We start from the raw sequence: 21,391 nt of genomic DNA, 5'->3' as shown, positions 1-21,391 counted from the left end.
CAGCTAAACTATCTTTCGTTTAGAACCATTATATGTCCATATAAACTTGGGTAGAAAAATCCTGGTTCTTTTTCTAACAGCCTTATGACAATCTGGTGGAGAGATGATTTCCTTCACTTATAATGAGGATATTTACAGCTGTTTTTTTTTTTAAAAAAACTGTTTAATTTCTATCGGCATAGGAATTGACTTCATGAAGAAAATATTTGAACGTATTCTGAAGTGCAAATGTGAGTTACATATTTAATATACAAAAAGGAAGAGCAGAAAAGGAAGGGTTTGGGAAAGAGTATGGGGATCTTATATATATATAGGATACAAGTCACATTGAAGGGATTGTGTGGTGCATGTGTAAGTCACTTCCACCCAAATCCACCCTCTAGAACAGGGGTCTCCAACCTTGGTCCCTTTAAGACTTGTGGACTTCAACTCCCAGAGCTTTGCTGGCTGAGGGACTCTGGGAATTGAAGTCCACAAGTCTTAAAGGGACCAAGGTTGGAGACCCCTGTTCTAGAATCTCATATCTGAAACAATATATTTCACATGTGAGAGGAATACCCAGCTGGTACATGGAGTTCACCTACCCTAGAATGTTCCCTTCTTAGGAAGTCTTCAACAATTCATGGTGGCCAGAAATGAAGATTGCTTAGTCATCATTAAAAGCTGCCGCAGCACACCATTAAAAAAAAAATGTCCAAAATCAAAGATTAGGTAACTGAACCAGTCAGATGCTACCTTTGAGTATTCAAGACCAGTGAAAATCTCACCATGTTGCTTATCCATCTTAACTGGATGAACATTCCCAAATGTAGGAATGTAGACGGGGCTCCTCTTGCAGTCTTACCTGATTTCCAGCTCTGTCTTTCTAACCCTAACGAGAGGAAATGGCGGGGACTGGCTGTGCATGTGGTTAAATATTTTTGGGGAGGGCTTATTAATTAGCTTATTTGTCCTCTGCTTAGGCAACCTCATTAGTGATTTGTATCATTTTAGAGTATCCAGCATAGCTTTTTAAATATTATAGTAATGCTGTTTCTCCAATGGCTGGATGATGTTAGAAGAGTGTAGAAGTTACTAGTGAAGAAATGGCCAAGATCTTATTTTAGAACTAGCTGGCTGTTTAAAGTAGCTGGAAGTTCAAATCTGTGACAGTGAACTCTTCAGCACCTCGTGACCTACAGTACTAGCCACAACGAGGTCATAGGATGTTGATGGAGAGTTAAGGAGTTACTCAGTCTCTTCCTTGTCTATCTACCTGCAAGCTCTTTATCTGATCGATTGCTAATCTGAGATCACTTCCTTCTGTTTTTCTTCTTAGGTGTACATGCATGAATTCCCTGCAGTTGGACTGTCCACCAAGTAGGAGGTAACTAGATTGGTATCAGGCTTATCCCATCTCTATAAACCAGTGGCTCCCAACCTTTTGGGCACCAGGGACTGGTTCCATGGAGACAGGTTTTTCCATGGATCGGAGGCAGCATGGTTTAGCATGCTGCCTGCATCCTGCAGATGGGGCTTTGCTTGTTTACGCAGCCCAGTTTCTGGCATGCCACAGACTGGTACTGGTCCATGGATCGGGGGTTGGGGACTCCTGCTATAAACTATTTCCTGTAAATACATCTCCATTGAGGCTATAATTATAACATCTGATTCATTAATCATTGCTCAAGTCAAACTCCAGGTCTCAGGGATGTCTTGTCTTACATATAGAATGCTTCAGTATGAGTTGCTGAAGAAATTTTGATAAGAGATGGTAGCAGAGGCAGCAGGAGGATTGTGGAGGAGAAAGAAGCCGAGATGGCAGGGACGTGGCAGCCAATGGGTGGCCTTCTAAACTTGTTTGAATACATGACGTATATTCAACCTATGGTCTTTTGCCAACCGACTTTGCAAATTGATTTTACGCAGTACCCTGAAATCAACAGAATGAAGGACAATTCTAACATTAAGACAGAGCTGCAATAGTCACAGATGTCCATGGGTGCATTGACCAATATGTGATCCTAGAGAGCACCCTACAATTATAAGCATTCAGGAAACACAAAAAGAATTGGATGCTTTTGTTTTACAATGTTCCATCAAGTCAATATTTCCATGCTTTTTTTTTAATAATACACAAACACGCATGCAAAACATTCTGTAACAATTGGGAAACTGTCCAGACAAGAAATACTGTTCATTTTGTTTGTTTTAGAAATTTGTGAATTTTGAAAAGCAGATCAGAAAAGAATTAGTTGTGAGCTTCCTACAGAATTGCTTTTGGTGTTCTATAATTTCATTCTTTAATTCTGTAGTTGTCCACTAGAGGGCTCTCTGTCACAATCAAGAGACATAAATATAGTCAGTGTTGAAATGAAACTTATTGACGTGAATTTTTTAAAAAGTCAGATGCCATAACCTTTTTTGGTCAACCATCCACTTGATCAAATGGGACTCAGTAACCTATATGAGTTGATAAAGTGGATCATTGCCTAAAAAGTTTATCACTTAATTCCAACCAGTTTCTACTTGTTCTTATTTATTTGTATCATTTATAACACTCTCAAATATTTTCTTATGTCTAATTTCTCTTCATTCTTAAGCCTTTTCAGTCACTCAGGATTTTGCCCATTTTTTTTCTGAAAACTCATTTTTGTTCTTTTGTTAAGATGAAGAGGTGAAGGTGAATGGCTGTGAGTTCGCCAGGAAAGATCAGCTCAGTGGCAGGAGAAAGCAAGGTAGGAGTAGGATACCTGGTGTGTGTAAATGAATGCTGGAACTTACCTTACTGCACAAAGCTAAGATTTTAGTAGCCTCTCTTCACTGTGTAGCCTAACAGCCAATAGAAAAAATGATCTTTCTGGCCCCAATACTGGCCCCATTCAGAGAAAATGGACTGCATGGAGTGCATTTACTAGCAAGTGCTTGGTTAATGTGGGAATGAGGAGCATCTTCTATTTCAGCCATGTAACAAATTTTCTAGTATTATCGAGCATCGTAGGAAGGTGTGCAAGAATCTAAAATACATACATTTGAAATGTGTTTCAAAGAAAATAGCATTGCAACTAGGAATAGTTTAACCTTTAACCTTTTTACAGACAAGTTATAGAAGCACTGTCTTCCTCTTTGCCCTCATTAACTCTGTGGCTCTGCAGCAGTAATTGTATTTAAAAAAACTGCAGTTAGCTCTAGTGTGATCATTAATATGACTGCTTTTTCAAGAATGTGTATCCTTCCAGAATAATTTTATTAGTTAGAACCACTTGCTGACAGGACTGGAGAAAAAGAGGACAGAAAAAAAAAGGGAAATGCATCCATTTCTACTATGATGCTCCATTAAAAACTACAGCTGCAGTTCAGCTGTGAGCATTTGGCGTTCATGTATTAACAGTACCAGAGTTTGAAACTGTAAAAGCAAACAAGTCTTTGAGATTTGGAGGAGAAGCAGGATGAGAGACCCCGGGAAGGATCATTGCCCCCTTCTGTCTGTGGTTGGTCTGTCTCCATTGGATTAGAATGATGCTGGTGGGGCCATCCCTGCATTGCTATGCCTGGCATGAAAGAGTCGGATACAGGAACCCCACTGATCTGTCAGTCCTCACTGGTCCGGAGGCAGCACAGTTGAAAGAGAGAAAACGAAGGAGACCAAGATGTTTTCTTCTGCTTCTTTGTTTTGAGTGGAAGTCCCTGGAAGTGCTAAACCTCTTTTCACATGGAACTTTGTTTTGCTAATGTACTGGATGTGATTTTTTTTTTTTAAAAAAAAGAAGAAGCAAACTTCTAGAGAAATTATTCGTTTTAGGAATAAAATCTGAATGGACTATTAGTTTCCTAATACTATTTGCTCTTCTGTGATAAAAGATAGAAATGGATGGAGTGAGGAGAGAATCTGAAAATGGATCTTTGCTGATAGATGCCTCCTCGCGTTTGTCACCAGTGGATCCCTTCTCACAACCATTGCACTTCATCGAATCCTGGAATTTCCATCTACTCTCTGTTCTGATGTTCTTGGTGACCTCCTTGTCCCTGTTTGAAAATTTTATTGTCATCTTCATCACCATTAAATTCAAACAGTTGAGGCAACCTCTCAACTATGTCATTGTAAATCTGTCCGTGGCTGACTTCCTTGTATCTCTGGTTGGGGGAACAATCAGCTTCCTAACTAATCTGAAGGGTTATTTTTACATGGGCCATTGGGCGTGCGTCCTGGAAGGCTTTGCAGTCACGTTCTTCGGTAAGTGGAAAGTTTGTTTTTTCACTTTAGAACAAATGACATTTGCACTTTTAACTTCTATAGTTTGTGGTGGTTATGGACCAGGTGAAAGGAATATGTGTGCACAATCTACAAACTTCACAGTTGACATTGGCTAATACTGCCAAACTGGCATTTGCTAATGCTGATGTTGATTATTGAATCATACATAAGATGATTTTTTAGTAACTGCTTTCATTTCTGAAGCCAGAGAAAATACATACTGCAAGGCAGCTTTTTTCAATATATGCATGTATTTAAAGAGATGTCTCTCTTAAAAGACTGAAGAAAAAAGTTTTTTTTAAAGAGGTTTAAAACCCACTTTCATAATAATATAATTTGAAGCAATCATAATAAAGTGTGTCTCCTAGTCAAATAATGATATTGTATCTCATTATAATATTGTATCTCATCATAATAAAGTGTGTCTCCTTGTCAAATAATAATATTGTATCTCAAGGTAACTATAATGTTCTTAGTTGATCAAGTACTGGTCAGTTAGTTTGCAGCTAAAGTTACATATAAAAAAGAGACTTTGTTATCAAATGGATCCTACATATTTTCCAATCAATTTAGTATTTTTTCTAGGAACTATAGTTATTCCAGGGGTGAAATCCAGCAGGTTCTGACAGGTTCTGGAGAACTGCTCAAAATTTCCAGTAGCAGAAATTTTGAGTAGTTCGGAGAACCTGCAAATACCACCTCTGGCTGGCCCCAGAGTGGGGTGGGAATGGAGATTTTGCAGTATCCTTCCCCTGCCATACCCACCAAGCCACACCATGCCCACCAAGCCACGCCCATAGAACTGGTAGTAAAAAAAATTTGGATTTCACCACTGAGTTATTCCCTAGGTTAAATTTAGTAAGCTGTTCTACTTCACTGTCCATAGAACTGTTTTAATAAAATTATATTTGATTAAGATTAAGCATTGGGCTATCCTCTGTTGTAAATTAAGTCTTCTTGGAGTGAAGCTTGATTCTTGGTGACTTAATGGATACATTCTTGTAGATTTCTTGGTAAAGTGATTTGCCACAGTTTTCTTCTTGGTCTCTTTTTCAACTTCCGAATCCTCCCTTCAAATACTGTCCAGGGATAATCCTACTGTAGAACTTCCCTGCTCAATAATAATGCATAGTATAGGAGTTCTGTTTTTTTTAAATTGAAGTGTTGAAATATTTTTTAAAGAAATCTACAACTCTATGTACAGTGAGTAACCTGACCAAATTATAGGGAAACCTACTGAATTCAGCAAATTCTATTTCTATGAAAGATGCTTTACCATCTAATCTTGAGACCTGATGTTGCCAACAATTGAGGGAGGAGGAGGCTCCAGAGGTGTCATGTCAACATTGGGAAGAAGAGACCCAGTTTGTCCTACTGGTATCTGTTGGAATAGGACTAGGCAGTGATGAACATTGCATTGTTTTGATGTCAGTTGTGGCCCCTTGTGAATTTACATGTCATCACAATGTAAGCATGAGTGGTGTGGTGGCCTAGGGATGGAGCTCTCACCTCACAATCAGAAGACTGTGAGTTAGATCCTAGGTAGAAGCAAATATTCCTCTCTCTGGGCATGTTGAGAATATATCTGCTCAATATAACTCTGCGTTGGCAACAGAAAGGTCAGTAAACACTCAGCTCCATTCAGTTGTCCAGACTCCACCCTGCAAGGGATTTTGGGTTCGCTAAAAGAAGATGATGATAATCACAATATAAGCATAAAAGAATGGAGTTTTTGTGATGATGTCACAATGCATGTTCTATCATTTTGGAGTCATCACAGTTAGGGATGCCTATGATCTTCTCCAGTGGTGAGTTTCAAATTTTTTTACTACCGGTTCTGTGGGTGTGGCTTGGTGGGCGTGGCTTGGTGGGCATGGCAGGAGAAGGTTACTGCAAAATTCCCATTTCCTCCCGATCAGCTGGGACTTGGGAGACAGAGAATAGATGGGGGCAGGGCCAGTCAGAATTTTTACTGCCGGTTCTCCAAACTACTCAAAATTTCCACTACTGGTTCTCCAGAACTGGTCAGAACCTGCTGAAACCTACCTCTGATCTTCTCTATGTTCTCTTGTCAATAACATGCTCGGTTCCATCAACATCATTTAATGTCATCAGACAGGAAAGTTGATAAGAGCAATGATATCAATAAACAGGGAAGTGTGTCTAAATATTATGGAGGGAGGTAGAGAAAGAAAATTCAAAATAAAGATTCCATTTTCAGTGTCAGTCATTACAATGATTACTGTATTACTACCCTCAATCCTTGTTGTAAAGCATCTGTGCCTGAACGTCATCTCTATATCAGTGTTGCACTCTGGGAGTCATGCAGGTCCAGGCACAAAGGTTGTGCTGTATAACTTCAAGCAGTTCACATTCCAGGCAGTCACACTGTTTTGAACTGAAGCAACAAGATTACTTGAATGCTCTGATATTGGCTTTTAGTCTTTGGATATTGTAAACTGATTTGTATCACAACTTTCCATGATGAAAATCAAGGTGGATTCCATTTCTTTCCATTGATTGTAATGATCCTAAGACAAAATGGTCCCCAAATTGTCCAGAGAGCATTATTGCCAAGAAACCTGGATCAGTGTCCAGGCAGTCTCTTGTATTAGTTTTGGGAAAAAGCCAGGGCTCAGGACTAAAGGAAAATGCTTTGGGTGGCCAAAGTTGCAGTATTATTGCTGATATATTCAACTAGGTTTGAGAAAAATTACTGTCTGGTGTTATGGAAAATAACAGCTACCAAACTAGATAATGTATTGCTACATCAGGAAGAGTTTTAGAGTAGATCAGGGGTGTCAAACTCGATTTCATTGAGGGCCGTATCAGGGTTGTGTTTGACCTCGGGTGGGGGAGGCGGGGGGGGCGTGGCCAGGATGGGTATAGCCACCTCAACGTCACTCATATTGGGGGTGCCTTTAGCGGCCCAAGTGCTCCGCCAGTGAAAACAGGTTGACACTCCATTTTTGGCTGCGACGGCCTCCTGCAACCCTCTGCCAGAGAAAGCAGAGGGTTGCAGGAGACTGTTGCAGCCAAAAACGGAGCTCGGGAACCTGATTTCACTGGCAGAGGCACCGCAGACCAGTCCTTCACTGTTTTCAGGGTGGTCCCGTGGACCAGATCTAAGCACTCCGCAGGCCTAATCCAGCCCGCAGGCCTTGAGTTTGACACTCCTGGAGTAGATGGTCCTATAAATGGACTTTGGTTTCCTTGCTGGAAAGCTGGCCTTAATGAGTAAACGTTGGTCTCTTCTCTTGATCTGTAATGTCTCTTATTCTCATTACAGGAATTGTTGCCCTCTGGTCACTTGCTCTGCTTGCGTTTGAGCGTTATGTTGTAATTTGCCGTCCCCTGGGAAATGGGCACTTCAAGGGGAAGCATGCTGCTCTAGGAATAGCCTTTGTGTGGGTTTTCTCCTTGATATGGACCATCCCTCCAACAATGGGGTGGAGCAGCTATACTCCCAGCAAGATTGGGACCACTTGTGAACCCAACTGGTAAGGCAATTCAGGGAAGCAGCCTTTGTCTAACCACTTTTCATCTAACAGAACCTAACAGGTTTGCATGCATCTGTCTTTTATAGGTATTCTGGAGAATATAACGATCATACTTTCATTATTACCTTCTTCACCACTTGTTTCATAATGCCCTTATTGGTTATTTTGGGATCCTATGGAAAACTGATGCGGAAACTTAGAAAGGTGGGTGCAAATGTATGTTATTGTAGAAATATACACTGTAATATAGTTTCATTTATAGTAAATTTACATGCCACCCATCTCAGTATTGAAGCGACTCTGGGCAGCTTACAAAATAATGATGAATTTCAAGGCATGGCAATTTGTGTTAAGGGGAAGTATTTTAGCAATGGTAAATATATAATCTTTAATATGTCATCCTTAGAAACTAGAACTTCTACGGTGCCCTGGATAGTATTAACCTGCCTCCAAAGTTAAATATAAAGTTTATTTTATTTTATGAATTAAATCTCAGGCAAGTATCAAATCAATGGACAATTACAGTGACTTCAGTGAAACATTTTAATATTTTCTAACTGTTTCATTTCCTTTGGTCTCTACAAAATAATTAGAATATATAATTTAATATTCTTTATTGTGTAATGAATACACTCACCTATTTAAAAAAAGAAAGCCAATAATATAGAATTTGACACTTTCCATGTTATATCATTTGGTTGATAATCTGATAGAAAGTGATAGAAAGTGGACTACCTTTTCAGCAGAAGAATAAACCAAAATTTCCTGCAGTTGTACAATTCTACAATTCCATGTAGTTAAATGGATTGACTGGTGAAAGGCAGATGGCTGTCTCCATACTTCTTCCCTTCAAATTGCTTTGGCTCTCTGAGTGAGCTTGGGGCTGAACAACAAGAGATATTTATCCTTCAGATGTCATAGTCCCTGCCCAAATGGCTTGGTAACACATAGACACAAAAAATAGATATACATACTGTATACCACGGGTGTCAAACTCAGTTTCATTGAGGGCCACATCAGGGTTGTGTTTGACTTTAGGGGTGGGGGGATGTGGCCAGCTTGACATCACTCGTGTCGGGGGTGCTGTGGCCCAAGCGCTCTGCCAGCGAAAATGGGCTCTCAAGCTTCATTTTCTGCTGGGACGGCCTCCTGCAACCCTCTATCAGCAAAAATGAAGTGCACACAGCCCTTCTGAGCTCCATTTTCACTGGCAGAGGCACCAAGGGCTGGTCCTTCGCTGTTTCCAGGGCAGCCCCACATGTCAAATCTTAGCACCCTACAGGCCGCATCCGGCCCATGAGTTTGACACACCCGCTGTATACTTATATGTTTATGTACAAATGTACACAGATAACAAAGCAGCTAATAATAGTGTGCATCTACGTATTGTGTTGAAGGATGATGGATATTTTCTCTATGGCAATAATGGAAGTGCTAGATATTATTCCTTTTATACGCCACTTTTTTCAGGCTAGTAATTTTGTGAGTTCATACTATCCTATCTGATACTAACAAAACACACATTTTGGTGCTGCTCTGGACAATGCACATTTGCAAGAAGTTATAATTAAATCACAGAAGTTCAAAGAGTCTCTCTGGGGGAAGTTGGAAAGTGGATTCTTGTCCTTCTCCCCAGTAGCATGAAGAAATGCCCTTTATTCATTTAAACCACACCTATGCGCTCCTTTAATTATGAACCAGCTTTTCAAGTCAATTCACAAAGAGTATCTGACAAAAGCAAAATATAAATGGGATAGGAAACCATATCCTATGGAAATAGTGAAACAATTCGTCAACCAGCTAAAACCATAATATATTAAATTAAATGGCCAGGTTATCTGTCTTTACTGATGCGCCAACAGAAGCCTCCTTTTTCATAACGCTCAGAGGGATAGAAGAAGAGATGGAGTTTATGCCCCCAGAAACGTTTATATAATAAATATTTATGTTGCAGGATATTACTGTATAGAGTAGAAGCACCGGAAAGCAATATCAATATCTCAAAATGTTTCTGGGAATCTGTCAAGAGTGACTAAAATTTAGGTAGAACAATTCTTATTTTCATGTGATCTAATTTGCTTTTCTTCTATTATTGTTGTTTTGAGCACAGTCCTACGCACTAGCAAATTTTGGCTTCCTGCTGTTTCAATCCTGTCTTCTTCCTTCCAGTTTCTCTGCAGTTTTCAGCTCCTCTTTGAAAAATCAAATTTGTCTGAAATATGATTGATGTCCTTTCTCTTTCCAATCAAACAAAATATTTGTTTGTCATTTCCATTTCAAATGCACAGTAAAGCAATGATTTTAAATTAAAAGTAATTTACTGCTCTGTGTGCGCGTATGTGTGTATGTGTGCCTGTGTGTGTGTGTGTGTGAGAGAGAGCCATAATCAATGTAATGCAGATAGTCCTCAATTTATGACCACAATGGAGCCCAAAATGTGTGTTGCTAAGTGAGATAGTTAAGTGAATTTTGCCCCATTTTACAACCTTTCTTGCCACAGTTGTTAAGTGAATCACTACAGTTAAGTTCATAACATGGTTGTTATGAGAATCTGGTTTCCCCATTGACTGTGCTTGTCAGAAGGTCACAAAAGGTGATCACGTGACCTGGGACAATCATAAATATGAATCAGTTGCCAAGTGTCTGAATTTTGAACACGTGACCATGGAGATGCTGCAGCAGACACAAATGTGAAAAATGGTCATAAGTCACTTTTTTCAGTGCTGTTGTAACTTTGAACGGTCGTTAATGAACTACCTGTGCATATATTTTATATGGACTTAATAGAATAGAATAGAATAGAATTTTATTGGCCAAGTGTGATTGGACACACAAGGAATTTGTCTTGGTGCATATGCTCTCAGTGTACATAAAAGAAAAGATACGTTCATCAAGGTACAACATTTACAACACAATTGATGATCAATATATCAATATAAATCATAAGGATTGCCAGCAACAAGTTATAGTCATACAGTCATAAGTGGAAAGAGATTGGTGATGGGAACTATGAAACGATTAATAGTAGTGCAGATTCAGTAAATAGTCTGACAGTGTTGAGGGAATTATTTGTTTAGCAGAGTGATGGCCTTTGGGAAAAAACTGTTCTTGTGTCTAGTTGTTCTGGTGTGCAGTGCTCTATAGCGTCGTTTTGAGGGTAGGAGTTGAAACAGTTTATGTCCAGGATGCGAGGGATCTGCAAATATTTTCACGGCTCTCTTCTTGATTCGTGCAGTATACAGGTCCTCAATGGAAGGCAAGTTGGTAGCAATTATTTTTTCTGCAGTTCTAATTATCCTCTGAAGTCTGTGTTTTTCTTGTTGGGTTGCAGAACCGAACCAGACAGTTATAGAGGTGCAAATGACAGACTCAATAATTCCTCTGTAGAACTGGATCAGCAGCTCCTTGGGCAGTTTGAGCTTACTGAGTTGGCGCAGAAAGAACATTCTTTGTTGTCCTTTTTTAATGATGTTTTGATGTTAGCTGTCCATTTGAGATCTTGCGATATGATAGAACCCAGAAATTTGAAGGTTTCTACTGTTGATACTGTGTTGTCAAGTATTGTGAGAGGTGGAAGTATGGAAGGGTTTTTCCTAAAATCTACCACCATTTCTACGGTTTTGAGTGTGTTCAGTTCCAGATTGTTTTGGTTGCACCACAAGGCTAGTCGTTCGACCTCTCGTCTATATGCGGATTCGTCATTGTCTCGAATGAGACCAATCACTGTTGTGTCATCTGCGAACTTCAGTAGCTTAACAAATGGATCATTGGAGATGCAGTCATTGGTATACAGAGAGAAGAGAAGTGGGGAGAGCACACAGCCTTGGGGGCCCCTGTGCTAATTGTACAGGTATTTGATGTGATCTTGCTTAGCTTCACCTGCTGCTTCCTGTTTGTTAGGAAGCTTGTGATCCACTTACAAGTCTGTTCCGGTACCTGTAGCTGGTTTAGCTTAGTTAGAAGAATGTCTGGAATGATGGTATTGAATGCTGAACTAAAGTCTACAAAGAGGACCCTTGCATAGGTCTTTGGAGACTCAAGATGTTGTAGGATGTAGTGCAGAGCCATATTAACAGCATCATCTGTTGATCTATTTGCTCGGTATGCAAATTGCAAGGGGTCTAAAAGCGGATTCGTGATGGTTTTCAGGTAGGAAAGCACTAGCCTTTCAAAGGTTTTCATGACTACAGATGTTAGAGCAACTGGTCTGTAGTCATTCAGTTCCTTGATGGTGGGCTTCTTGGCACTGGGATGATGGTAGAGCGTCTGAAGCAACAAGGAACATAGCACATCTCTGGTGATAAATTAAAAATATGGGTGAAGATGGGAGCCAATTGGTCAGCACAGACTTTTAAGCAAGAAGGAGTTATCTTGTCTGGGCCTGGCGCTTTTCCTGGCTTTTGTCTGTGAAATAGGTCCTGCACTTCCTTTTCTGTGATCACTAGGGGTTGTGAACCCAATGAAATGGGGTCAGTTGTAGGAGGCTTGGCTGTTGTTGCTGTGTCTGAGATGGGGGTTGTGGAGATAGGTGGCTGTAGTTTCCTTTCAAACCTGCAGTAAAACTCATTCAGGTCATCTGCCAGTTGTTGATTACCTTCAGCCTGGGAAGGAGGTTTGCCATAGCGGTGATATTTTTAAGAGTTTTCCACATGTTTGCTGGTTCATTTGCTGAAAATTGATTCTTTAGCTTTTCAGAGTAGCTTCTTTTGCTGCTCTTATCTCCTTGTTAGTGCATTTCTGGCCTGATTGTACAGCATTTTATCACCTTTTCTGTAGGCTTCCTCTTTGGAATGTCGTAGCTGCTTAAGTTTAGGTGTAAACCAAGGTTTGTTATTACTGTGTATTCGCAAGTTCCTTGTAGGTACACATAGGTCTTCACAGAAGCTGACATATGATGTTACAGTATCTGTGAGTTCATCCAGGTCTGCAGAGGTATCTTTAAAAATATTCCAATCAGTGCAGTCAAAACATGCCTGTAGCTTTAATTCTGATTCCTCCGTCCAGGTTTTCACTGATTTAATTATTGGTTTTATGGCTTTAAGTCTTTGCCTGTAAGCAGGTACAAGGTGAATCATGCAATGATCAGAGTGTCCTACAGCTGCACGTGGTAAAGACCGATAGGCATCTTTTAGTGTTGTGTAGCAGTGGTCTAGAGTATTCTTGCCTCTGGTGGGACAATTGACATGCTGAAAGTATTTTGGTAGTTCTTTCCTTAAGTTTGCCTTGTTTAGATCTCCCAAAACAATGGCCAGTGAATCAGGGTGTTTGGCTTCAGCCTCCATGATTTGGTCAGCTAGAGTTCGTAATGCCTCGTTTACACAGGCTTGTGGTGGGACATAAACAGCAATTAGAAGAAATGAGGAAAATTCACGAGGCGAATAGTAAGGTTTGCAATTGATAATTAGAGTCTCTAAATTGTTGTCACAGAATTTGTAAATTATGTTAAAATCTTGACACCAGGTTGAATTAATATATAGGCATAAGCCTCCTCCTTTCTTTTTACCAGATGTTTCTGGAACCCTGTCTGATCGTTCAATTTGAAATCCTGGAATGTTCAGGCTGCTATTTTCAATGGATTCATTTAACCAGGTTTCAGAGAAGCATAGGACTGCTGAATTGCGAAAATCAGAATAGTATTTGTTTAAGAGGAGTATTTCATCCATCTTATTTGCAAGTGAGCGTATATTTGTTAGGAAAATTGAAGGCAGAGGAGTTTTAGTGCGAGTTCTTAGCTTGATTAAGATCCCAGATCGTTTACCTCGTTTCCTTCGTTTCCGTCGTTTGGTTTTTTTAGTAATCCATGGCTCCGTGGGAATTGCCTCCTCCTGTGTTAGAATCTCCTCCGTGTTTGTAAAGACAGGCGGGGGTGAGATTAAAGAAAGCTGCTCCTTAAAGAAATGTTCCTTAATTTTTAGCAGATGGTCTCGTGAGTAGGAAATCCGTAGTGAGTCACAGAGAACAATTAGAAATAAAGAAACAATTAGAGAGCATTTCACCGAGGCAGCCTTCGTCGGCGCCATCTTAGGTGTTTTTTTAGGTGGCTTTTATTGCCCATATTAGTAAATAATATTATATATATTAGTAAATAATATTATATATATATAATAATTTATATATATATATTATATATATAAATAATATTGCAAGTAAATGGGGTCTAATTTTCACTTGTGCTGTTTAATCCACATTTGCAGCAGGATGCTGGGCCAAAGCCTTCACTTTGTTGACCCACTAGATCAGGGGTGTCAAACTCGATTTCATTGAGGGCCGCAACAGGGTTGTGTTTGACCTCGGGGATGGGGTGGGGTGGCTGTGGCGGGGGTGAGTGTGGCCAGCTCAACATCATTCATGTTGGGGGTTTCTGTGGTGGCCCAAGTGCTCTGCCAGCGAAAATGGATTCCTAAGCTCCATTTTTGGCTGCGATGGCCTCCTGCAAACTTCTGCCAGAGAAAATGGAGCTCAGGAGGGCTGCGCACAGCCTTCCTGAGCTCTGTTTTCCCTGGCAGAGGGTTGCAGGAAGTTGTTGCAGCCAAAAATGGAGCTTGGGAGCCAGTTTTCGCTGGCAGAGGCACTGTTTCCAGGGGGGCCCTGTGGGCCAGATCTAAACACCCTGCAGGCCGAATCTGGCCTGCGGGCCTTCAGTTTGACACCCCTGCACTAGATGTTTCTCTTTTCTTTCTAGGTTTCAGACGCTCAAGGCAGATTAGGGTCTGTACAGAAGCCAGAAAGACAAGTTGCCAGAATGGTGGTGATTATGATCCTTGCTTTTTTAATCTGCTGGACTCCGTATGCAGCCTTTTCCATCTTGGTCACCAGCCATCCTTCGATTGAACTGGACCCTCGCCTTGCTGCAATCCCAGCCTTTTTTTCCAAAACAGCCACAGTTTATAATCCAGTCATCTATGTATTTATGAACAACCAGGTACCGGTGGTTAAAAACACAAACCCTTATGAATCCGTGAAGAAAGTTCCTATTTGGTTTTACTATGCATCTTTAAATTAGTGGATCTGACTGAGAGCATATTAACTTTGAGCTCTAAAGGAAAAACTGTCATTTAAAGGGGCTTATAAATGGACCCAGGGCAAGTGACCCCAGTACTGGTGAGCTAGTTTCCAAACACTGGGCCTTGTTCAGTTTCACCCATTTATTTTCTATAAAACATTTAGTTGCATCCATTTATGTTCTGAACATATTTGAGTCACCCATGACGGTTGCCATGTTGCAGTGTGTAATTTAATCTGGTGCAATTTCAATACAGGTAGTCCTCAATTTACGACCACAACTGAGCCCAAAATTTATGTTGTTAAGTGAGAAATTTGTTAAGTGAGTTTTGCCCCATTTTATGACCCTTTTTGCCACATTTGTTAAGTGAATAACACTTCCCCAAATTAATAACATGGTTGTTAAGTGAATCTGGATTCCCCATTGATTTTGCTTGCCAGAAGGTGGCAGAAAGTGATCATGTGACCCTGGGACGCTGCAACCATCATGTAAATCATGGGACCAAGGGGATGTTGCAACAGTTGTAAATGTGAGAAATGGTCATAAGTCACTTTTTTCAGTGCTGTTGTAACTTCATTTAATGAACTGTTGTAAATTGAGGACTACCTGTACATACATCTATTTTGCCCTTATTGCCTTTTGAAGTAAGCAATGTTATGTGATAAGAAAAGGAAATATAGCTAAATCTAATTTGTATTAATATCATTTACTACATTATTCATACCTTCCTGTTGCGGTAAAGCATCTTTAATTAAATTATATGCATCCTCCAGTTTTATTTTTATGTATTTATTTAATTTGTTTCCCGCCTTTATTATTTTTTACAATTTAACCCAATGTGGCAAACATATCCAACACATCTCCCCCCCCCCTCTTATTTTCCCCACAACAACCATCCTGTAAGGTGGGTTGGGCTGAGAGAGTGACTGGGGCAAAGTCACCCAGCTGGCTTTCAGGCGGGATTAGAATTCAGTCTCCTGCTTTCTAGCCTGATGCCTTAATCATGAGACCAAGCTGTCTCTCAGTTCATTTATTTCACATATTTGCTCACTTCTTTGGGATCCAGTCTGGGTCAGTCATCAGGACCAGAGGTTTTGCCTTGCAAACTTTTGGACTCGTGCTGGAGCCTATCCTCAGGGGACTTTTCTGTGGCACACAGAGGATGGGCCCAGAGTGGAGAGGGAATGGGGATTTTGCAATATCCTTTCCCTGGAGTGGGGAGGGAATGGGGATTTTGCAGTATCCTTCCCCTGCCATGCCCACCAAGCCACGCTCACCAAGCCATGCCCACAGAACCGGTAGTAAAAAAAATTGGATTTCACCACTGCTTCATTTGCTTATTTCTATTGTATGCTGCTCTTATTTGGCAACCAACCTTCAAACAACTGATGCACAGTTAACTCATGCAAAGTCTTTCGTAATTGAAGTCTATTCATTTTATCATTTGTTTTTTTCTCAATCCACAAGCATACCCTTTTCAATTCATACCTTTTTGCCCTGTATAGCTCCTGCCCAGCATAAAGCCACACTGAACTTTCCAAATATTGGTCCCCATTGGTCCCCATCTTTTCATTGTGCCAAATGCTTTTCTAGGCAAGCTTCGCAAGCGAACCATACAATAGTTTTGCACTCACTTTTGCATTCACTGTCTCCTTATACACACTTTCAATAAATTGCACAACCATTTCATAAGCATATACACCCATATTTTAACATCATCCAATTACAATGTCAGAGGTGTAACCATGAGCTAACCATGTTGGCTCAGGAATTCTGGGAGTTGAAGTCCACAAGTCATAAAGGGGCCATAGTTCCCCTCCCCTAAATTACATGATTTGCATCTGCAGCTTTATCATTCTTCACCCTCTCAAAATTTCCCTCTTGAACATATAGCTACATTCTCATGCAATTTCAACAATATTTTTTCTACAGTCTCCTCACATATACCATGTTTTAGCTTTTAATTCCATTCTTTTTGCTGGAATCTCCTTATTTAGCTTTCCTCACCCATTTCCATTTTAAAAAATCCATTAAAATACTCTTTTTATTATTAATATCCTTTCTTATTCTTGATTGCACTCTTTTACAACTATGTTGTTTTCTATTTACACATTATACATACTCTTACAATTTTTTTCAGCATTCTTTTAAAGGGATTTTTTTCATCCATAACCTTTTCATTTTGTCATTTCAATCTTCTTTTGAAATGTAAGTATGTAACTAACTCCATATTTAAATGTAACTCTATGGCAGTTTGTAACACAATTCTTTCAACTCTCTTCCAAATAGATTTCACTCAGGTCCACTTCCCTTTTCTTCTTTGAGAGCTTAATCTCATACTTCTCAAAACTTCTTTTCCTTGGTCATTCTAGTTTCACTCTAGTTTCTTTCACTTACCTTTTTTTCCATGTCCACAAGATGGAGTACAATTGCATCAGTATAATCTGAAATCATGGAAATAATTTTCTAGCCAAGAGTTGCCTCGTCTGAGGCAGTAGCCTTACCTGGTTAAAGATGCTCCATGTTGTGGAAATCCCTGAACTTCGAGAGATGGCTGTGGTTCCAAAAGCATTTAGACATTATGGATCATTTTGGCAGTTATGAGCTACACTTTAGAAAACTAACTTCTCTTTAGAGTAGTCCAGTGTTTCTCAACCTTACCAGCTTTAAAATTTTGTGGATCTCAAAACTTTTACAACTTTACAAGCATGAAGTCTATGCTTGTAAAGTTGGAAAGGTTGAGAAATAATGAAATACAGACTATTGGGGCTTCATGGCCTTGAAGATTAAATCATGTAGTGCAAACGGATCACATATTTCCTTCTTCTGTTATCCCTTTCTTTTTTCACACCTTCCCCCTTCTCTTTCTTTCTCCTTCTTTCTCCTTGCTAAACATGGTGCTAAGAAAGGCTCAAGTCACTCTTTTTTGGTCTATCAGTTCTAATAAAGGGCTTCTGAAACAAGGCTGAGGACTTATTAAAGGTATCATAAACATTGATTTATTGGTAAAATATTGATTGTAACCATGTGTTGTTTTGTTTTAAGTTCCGAAAATGTCTAATCCAGCTGTTCCAGTGCAGTGGACAAGAAACCGCAGACACCAACATGAATGAGATTTCAAAGAGGAAAGTGCTGGCGCGTGCCAAAGTGTGTGGTGAGGTCTCCACAGTCGCAGCCGGTGTGACTGTCTTCAACCAGAAAAATGAAGAGGAGAGAAGCAGCTGACAATCTTTCGCTTGGCTCTCCATTTCGGAAAGCAAAATCTGTCCAATGTGGCTATGTCATTTTCTGAGTGGATGGAGTCAAAACTCTACCTTCCTTTATCATTTCCATTCCATCCGACCTAAGATGGCGCCGACGAAGGCTGCCTCGGTGAAATGCTCTCTAATTGTTTCTTTATTTCTAATTGTTCTCTGTGACTCACTACGGATTTCCTACTCATGAGACCATCTGCTAAAAATTAAGGAACATTTCTTTAAGGAGCAGCTTTCTTTAATCTCACCCCCGCCTGTCTTTACAAACACGGAGGAGATTCTAACACAGGAGGAGGCAATTCCCACGGAGCCATGGATTACTAAAAAAACCAAACGACAGAAACGAAGGAAACGAGGTAAAAGATCTGGGATCTTAATCAAGCTAAGAACTCGCACTAAAACTCCTCTGCCTTCAATTTTCCTAACAAATATACGCTCACTTGCAAATAAGATGGATGAAATACTCCTCTTAAACAAATACTATTCTGATTTTCGCAATTCAGCAGTCCTATGCTTCTCTGAAACCTGGTTAAATGAATCAATTGAAAATAGCAGCCTGAACATTCCAGGATTTCAAATTGAACGATCAGACAGGGTTCCAGAAACATCTGGTAAAAAGAAAGGAGGAGGCTTATGCCTATATATTAATTCAACCTGGTGTCAAGATTTTAACATAATTTACAAATTCTGTGACAACAATTTAGAGACTCTAATTATCAACTGCAAACCTTACTATTCGCCTCGTGAATTTTCCTCATTTCTTCTAATTGCTGTTTATGTCCCACCACAAGCCTGTGTAAACGAGGCATTACGAACTCTAGCTGACCAAATCATGGAGGCTGAAGCCAAACACCCTGATTCACTGGCCATTGTTTTGGGAGATCTAAACAAGGCAAACTTAAGGAAAGAACTACCAAAATACTTTCAGCATGTCAATTGTCCCACCAGAGGCAAGAATACTCTAGACCACTGCTACACAACACTAAAAGATGCCTATCGGTCTTTACCACGTGCAGCTGTAGGACACTCTGATCATTGCATGATTCACCTTGTACCTGCTTACAGGCAAAGACTTAAAGCCATAAAACCAATAATTAAATCAGTGAAAACCTGGACGGAGGAATCAGAATTAAAGCTACAGGCATGTTTTGACTGCACTGATTGGAATATTTTTAAAGATACCTCTGCAGACCTGGATGAACTCACAGATACTGTAACATCATATGTCAGCTTCTGTGAAGACCTATGTGTACCTACAAGGAACTTGCGAATACACAGTAATAACAAACCTTGGTTTACACCTAAACTTAAGCAGCTACAACATTCCAAAGAGGAAGCCTACAGAAAAGGTGATAAAATGCTGTACAATCAGGCCAGAAATGCACTAACAAGGGAGATAAGAGCAGCAAAAAGAAGCTACTCTGAAAAGCTAAAGAATCAATTTTCAGCAAATGAACCAGCAAACATGTGGAAAACTCTTAAAAATATCACCGGCTATGGCAAACCTCCTTCCCAGGCTGAAGGTAATCAACAACTGGCAGATGACCTGAATGAGTTTTACTACAGGTTTGAAAGGAAACTACAGCCACCTATCTCCACAACCCCCATCTCAGACACAGCAACAACAGCCAAGCCACCTACAACTGACCCCATTTCATTGGGTTCACAACCCCTAGTGATCACAGAAAAGGAAGTGCAGGACCTATTTCACAGACAAAAGCCAGGAAAAGCTCCAGGCCCAGACAAGATAACTCCTTCTTGCTTAAAAGTCTGTGCTGACCAATTGGCCTCCATCTTCACCCATATTTTCAATAAATCACTAGAGATGTGCTATGTTCCTTTTTGCTTCAAACGCTTTACCATCACCCCAGTGCCGAAGAAGCCCACCATCAAGGAACTAATACACAGTAATAACAAACCTTGGTTTACACCTAAACTTAAGCAGCTACAACATTCCAAAGAGGAAGCCTACAGAAAAGGTGATAAAATGCTGTACAATCAGGCCAGAAATGCACTAACAAGGGAGATAAGAGCAGCAAAAAGAAGCTACTCTGAAAAGCTAAAGAATCAATTTTCAGCAAATGAACCAGCAAACATGTGGAAAACTCTTAAAAATATCACCGGCTATGGCAAACCTCCTTCCCAGGCTGAAGGTAATCAACAACTGGCAGATGACCTGAATGAGTTTTACTGCAGGTTTGAAAGGAAACTACAGCCACCTATCTCCACAACCCCCATCTCAGACACAGCAACAACAGCCAAGCCTCCTACAACTGACCCCATTTCATTGGGTTCACAACCCTAGTGATCACAGAAAAGGAAGTGCAGGACCTATTTCACAGACAAAAGCCAGGAAAAGCTCCAGGCCCAGACAAGATAACTCCTTCTTGCTTAAAAGTCTGTGCTGACCAATTGGCCCCATCTTCACCCATATTTTCAATAAATCACTAGAGATGTGCTATGTTCCTTCTTGCTTCAAACGCTCTACCATCATCCCAGTGCCAAGAAGCCCACCATCAAGGAACTGAATGACTACAGACCAGTTGCTCTAACATCTGTAGTCATGAAAACCTTTGAAAGGCTAGTGCTTTCCTACCTGAAAACCATCACGAATCCGCTTTTAGACCCTTGCAATTTGCATACCGAGCAAATAGATCAACAGATGATGCTGTTAATATGGCTCTGCACTACATCCTACAACATCTTGAGTCTCCAAAGACCTATGCAAGGGTCCTTTTGTAGACTTTAGTTCAGCATTCAATACCATCATTCCAGACATTCTTCTAACTAAGCTAAACCAGCTACAGGTACCGGAACAGACTTGTAAGTGGATCACAAGCTTCCTAACAAACAGGAAGCAGCAGGTGAAGCTAAGCAAGATCACATCAAATACCTGTACAATTAGCACAGGGGGCCCCCAAGGCTGTGTGCTCTCCCCACTTCTCTTCTCTCTGTATACCAATGACTGCATCTCCAATGATCCATTTGTTAAGCTACTGAAGTTCGCAGATGACACAACAGTGATTGGTCTCATTCGAGACAATGACGAATCCGCATATAGACGAGAGGTCGAACGACTAGCCTTGTGGTGCAACCAAAACAATCTGGAACTGAACACACTCAAAACCGTAGAAATGGTGGTAGATTTTAGGAAAAACCTTCCATACTTCCACCTCTCACAATACTTGACAACACAGTATCAACAGTAGAAACCTTCAAATTTCTGGGTTCTATCATATCGCAAGATCTCAAATGGACAGCTAACATCAAAACATCATTAAAAAAGGACAACAAAGAATGTTCTTTCTGCGACAACTCAGTAAGCTCAAACTGCCCAAGGAGCTGCTGATCCAGTTCTACAGAGGAATTATTGAGTCTGTCATTTGCACCTCTATAACTG

General features: G+C 40.3%; 1 protein-coding gene across 1 annotated transcript in view; it reads left to right on the top strand.

Annotated features, from left to right (window-relative positions):
* LOC131200478 (vertebrate ancient opsin-like) overlaps window positions 1–17,962 on the top strand; it is a 41,560-nt gene extending 23,598 nt beyond the window's left edge. The window contains exons 2-8 of the mRNA XM_058187286.1: window positions 1,319–1,366; window positions 2,649–2,717; window positions 3,841–4,213; window positions 7,524–7,734; window positions 7,821–7,938; window positions 14,417–14,656; window positions 17,783–17,962. Of these exons, the coding sequence (XP_058043269.1) occupies window positions 2,667–2,717; window positions 3,841–4,213; window positions 7,524–7,734; window positions 7,821–7,938; window positions 14,417–14,656; window positions 17,783–17,962 (1,173 nt within the window). The 5' untranslated portion in view covers window positions 1,319–1,366; window positions 2,649–2,666. The remainder of the gene's footprint in view (window positions 1–1,318; window positions 1,367–2,648; window positions 2,718–3,840; window positions 4,214–7,523; window positions 7,735–7,820; window positions 7,939–14,416; window positions 14,657–17,782) is intronic.
* The last annotated feature ends 3,429 nt before the right edge of the window (window positions 17,963–21,391 follow it).

Source organism: Ahaetulla prasina, chromosome 6 (genome assembly GCF_028640845.1).
Source record: "Ahaetulla prasina isolate Xishuangbanna chromosome 6, ASM2864084v1, whole genome shotgun sequence".
NCBI lineage: Eukaryota > Metazoa > Chordata > Lepidosauria > Squamata > Colubridae > Ahaetulla > Ahaetulla prasina.
The sequence above is the reverse complement of the archived record's forward strand: the minus strand, read 5'-3'. Positions and strand labels throughout refer to the sequence as shown.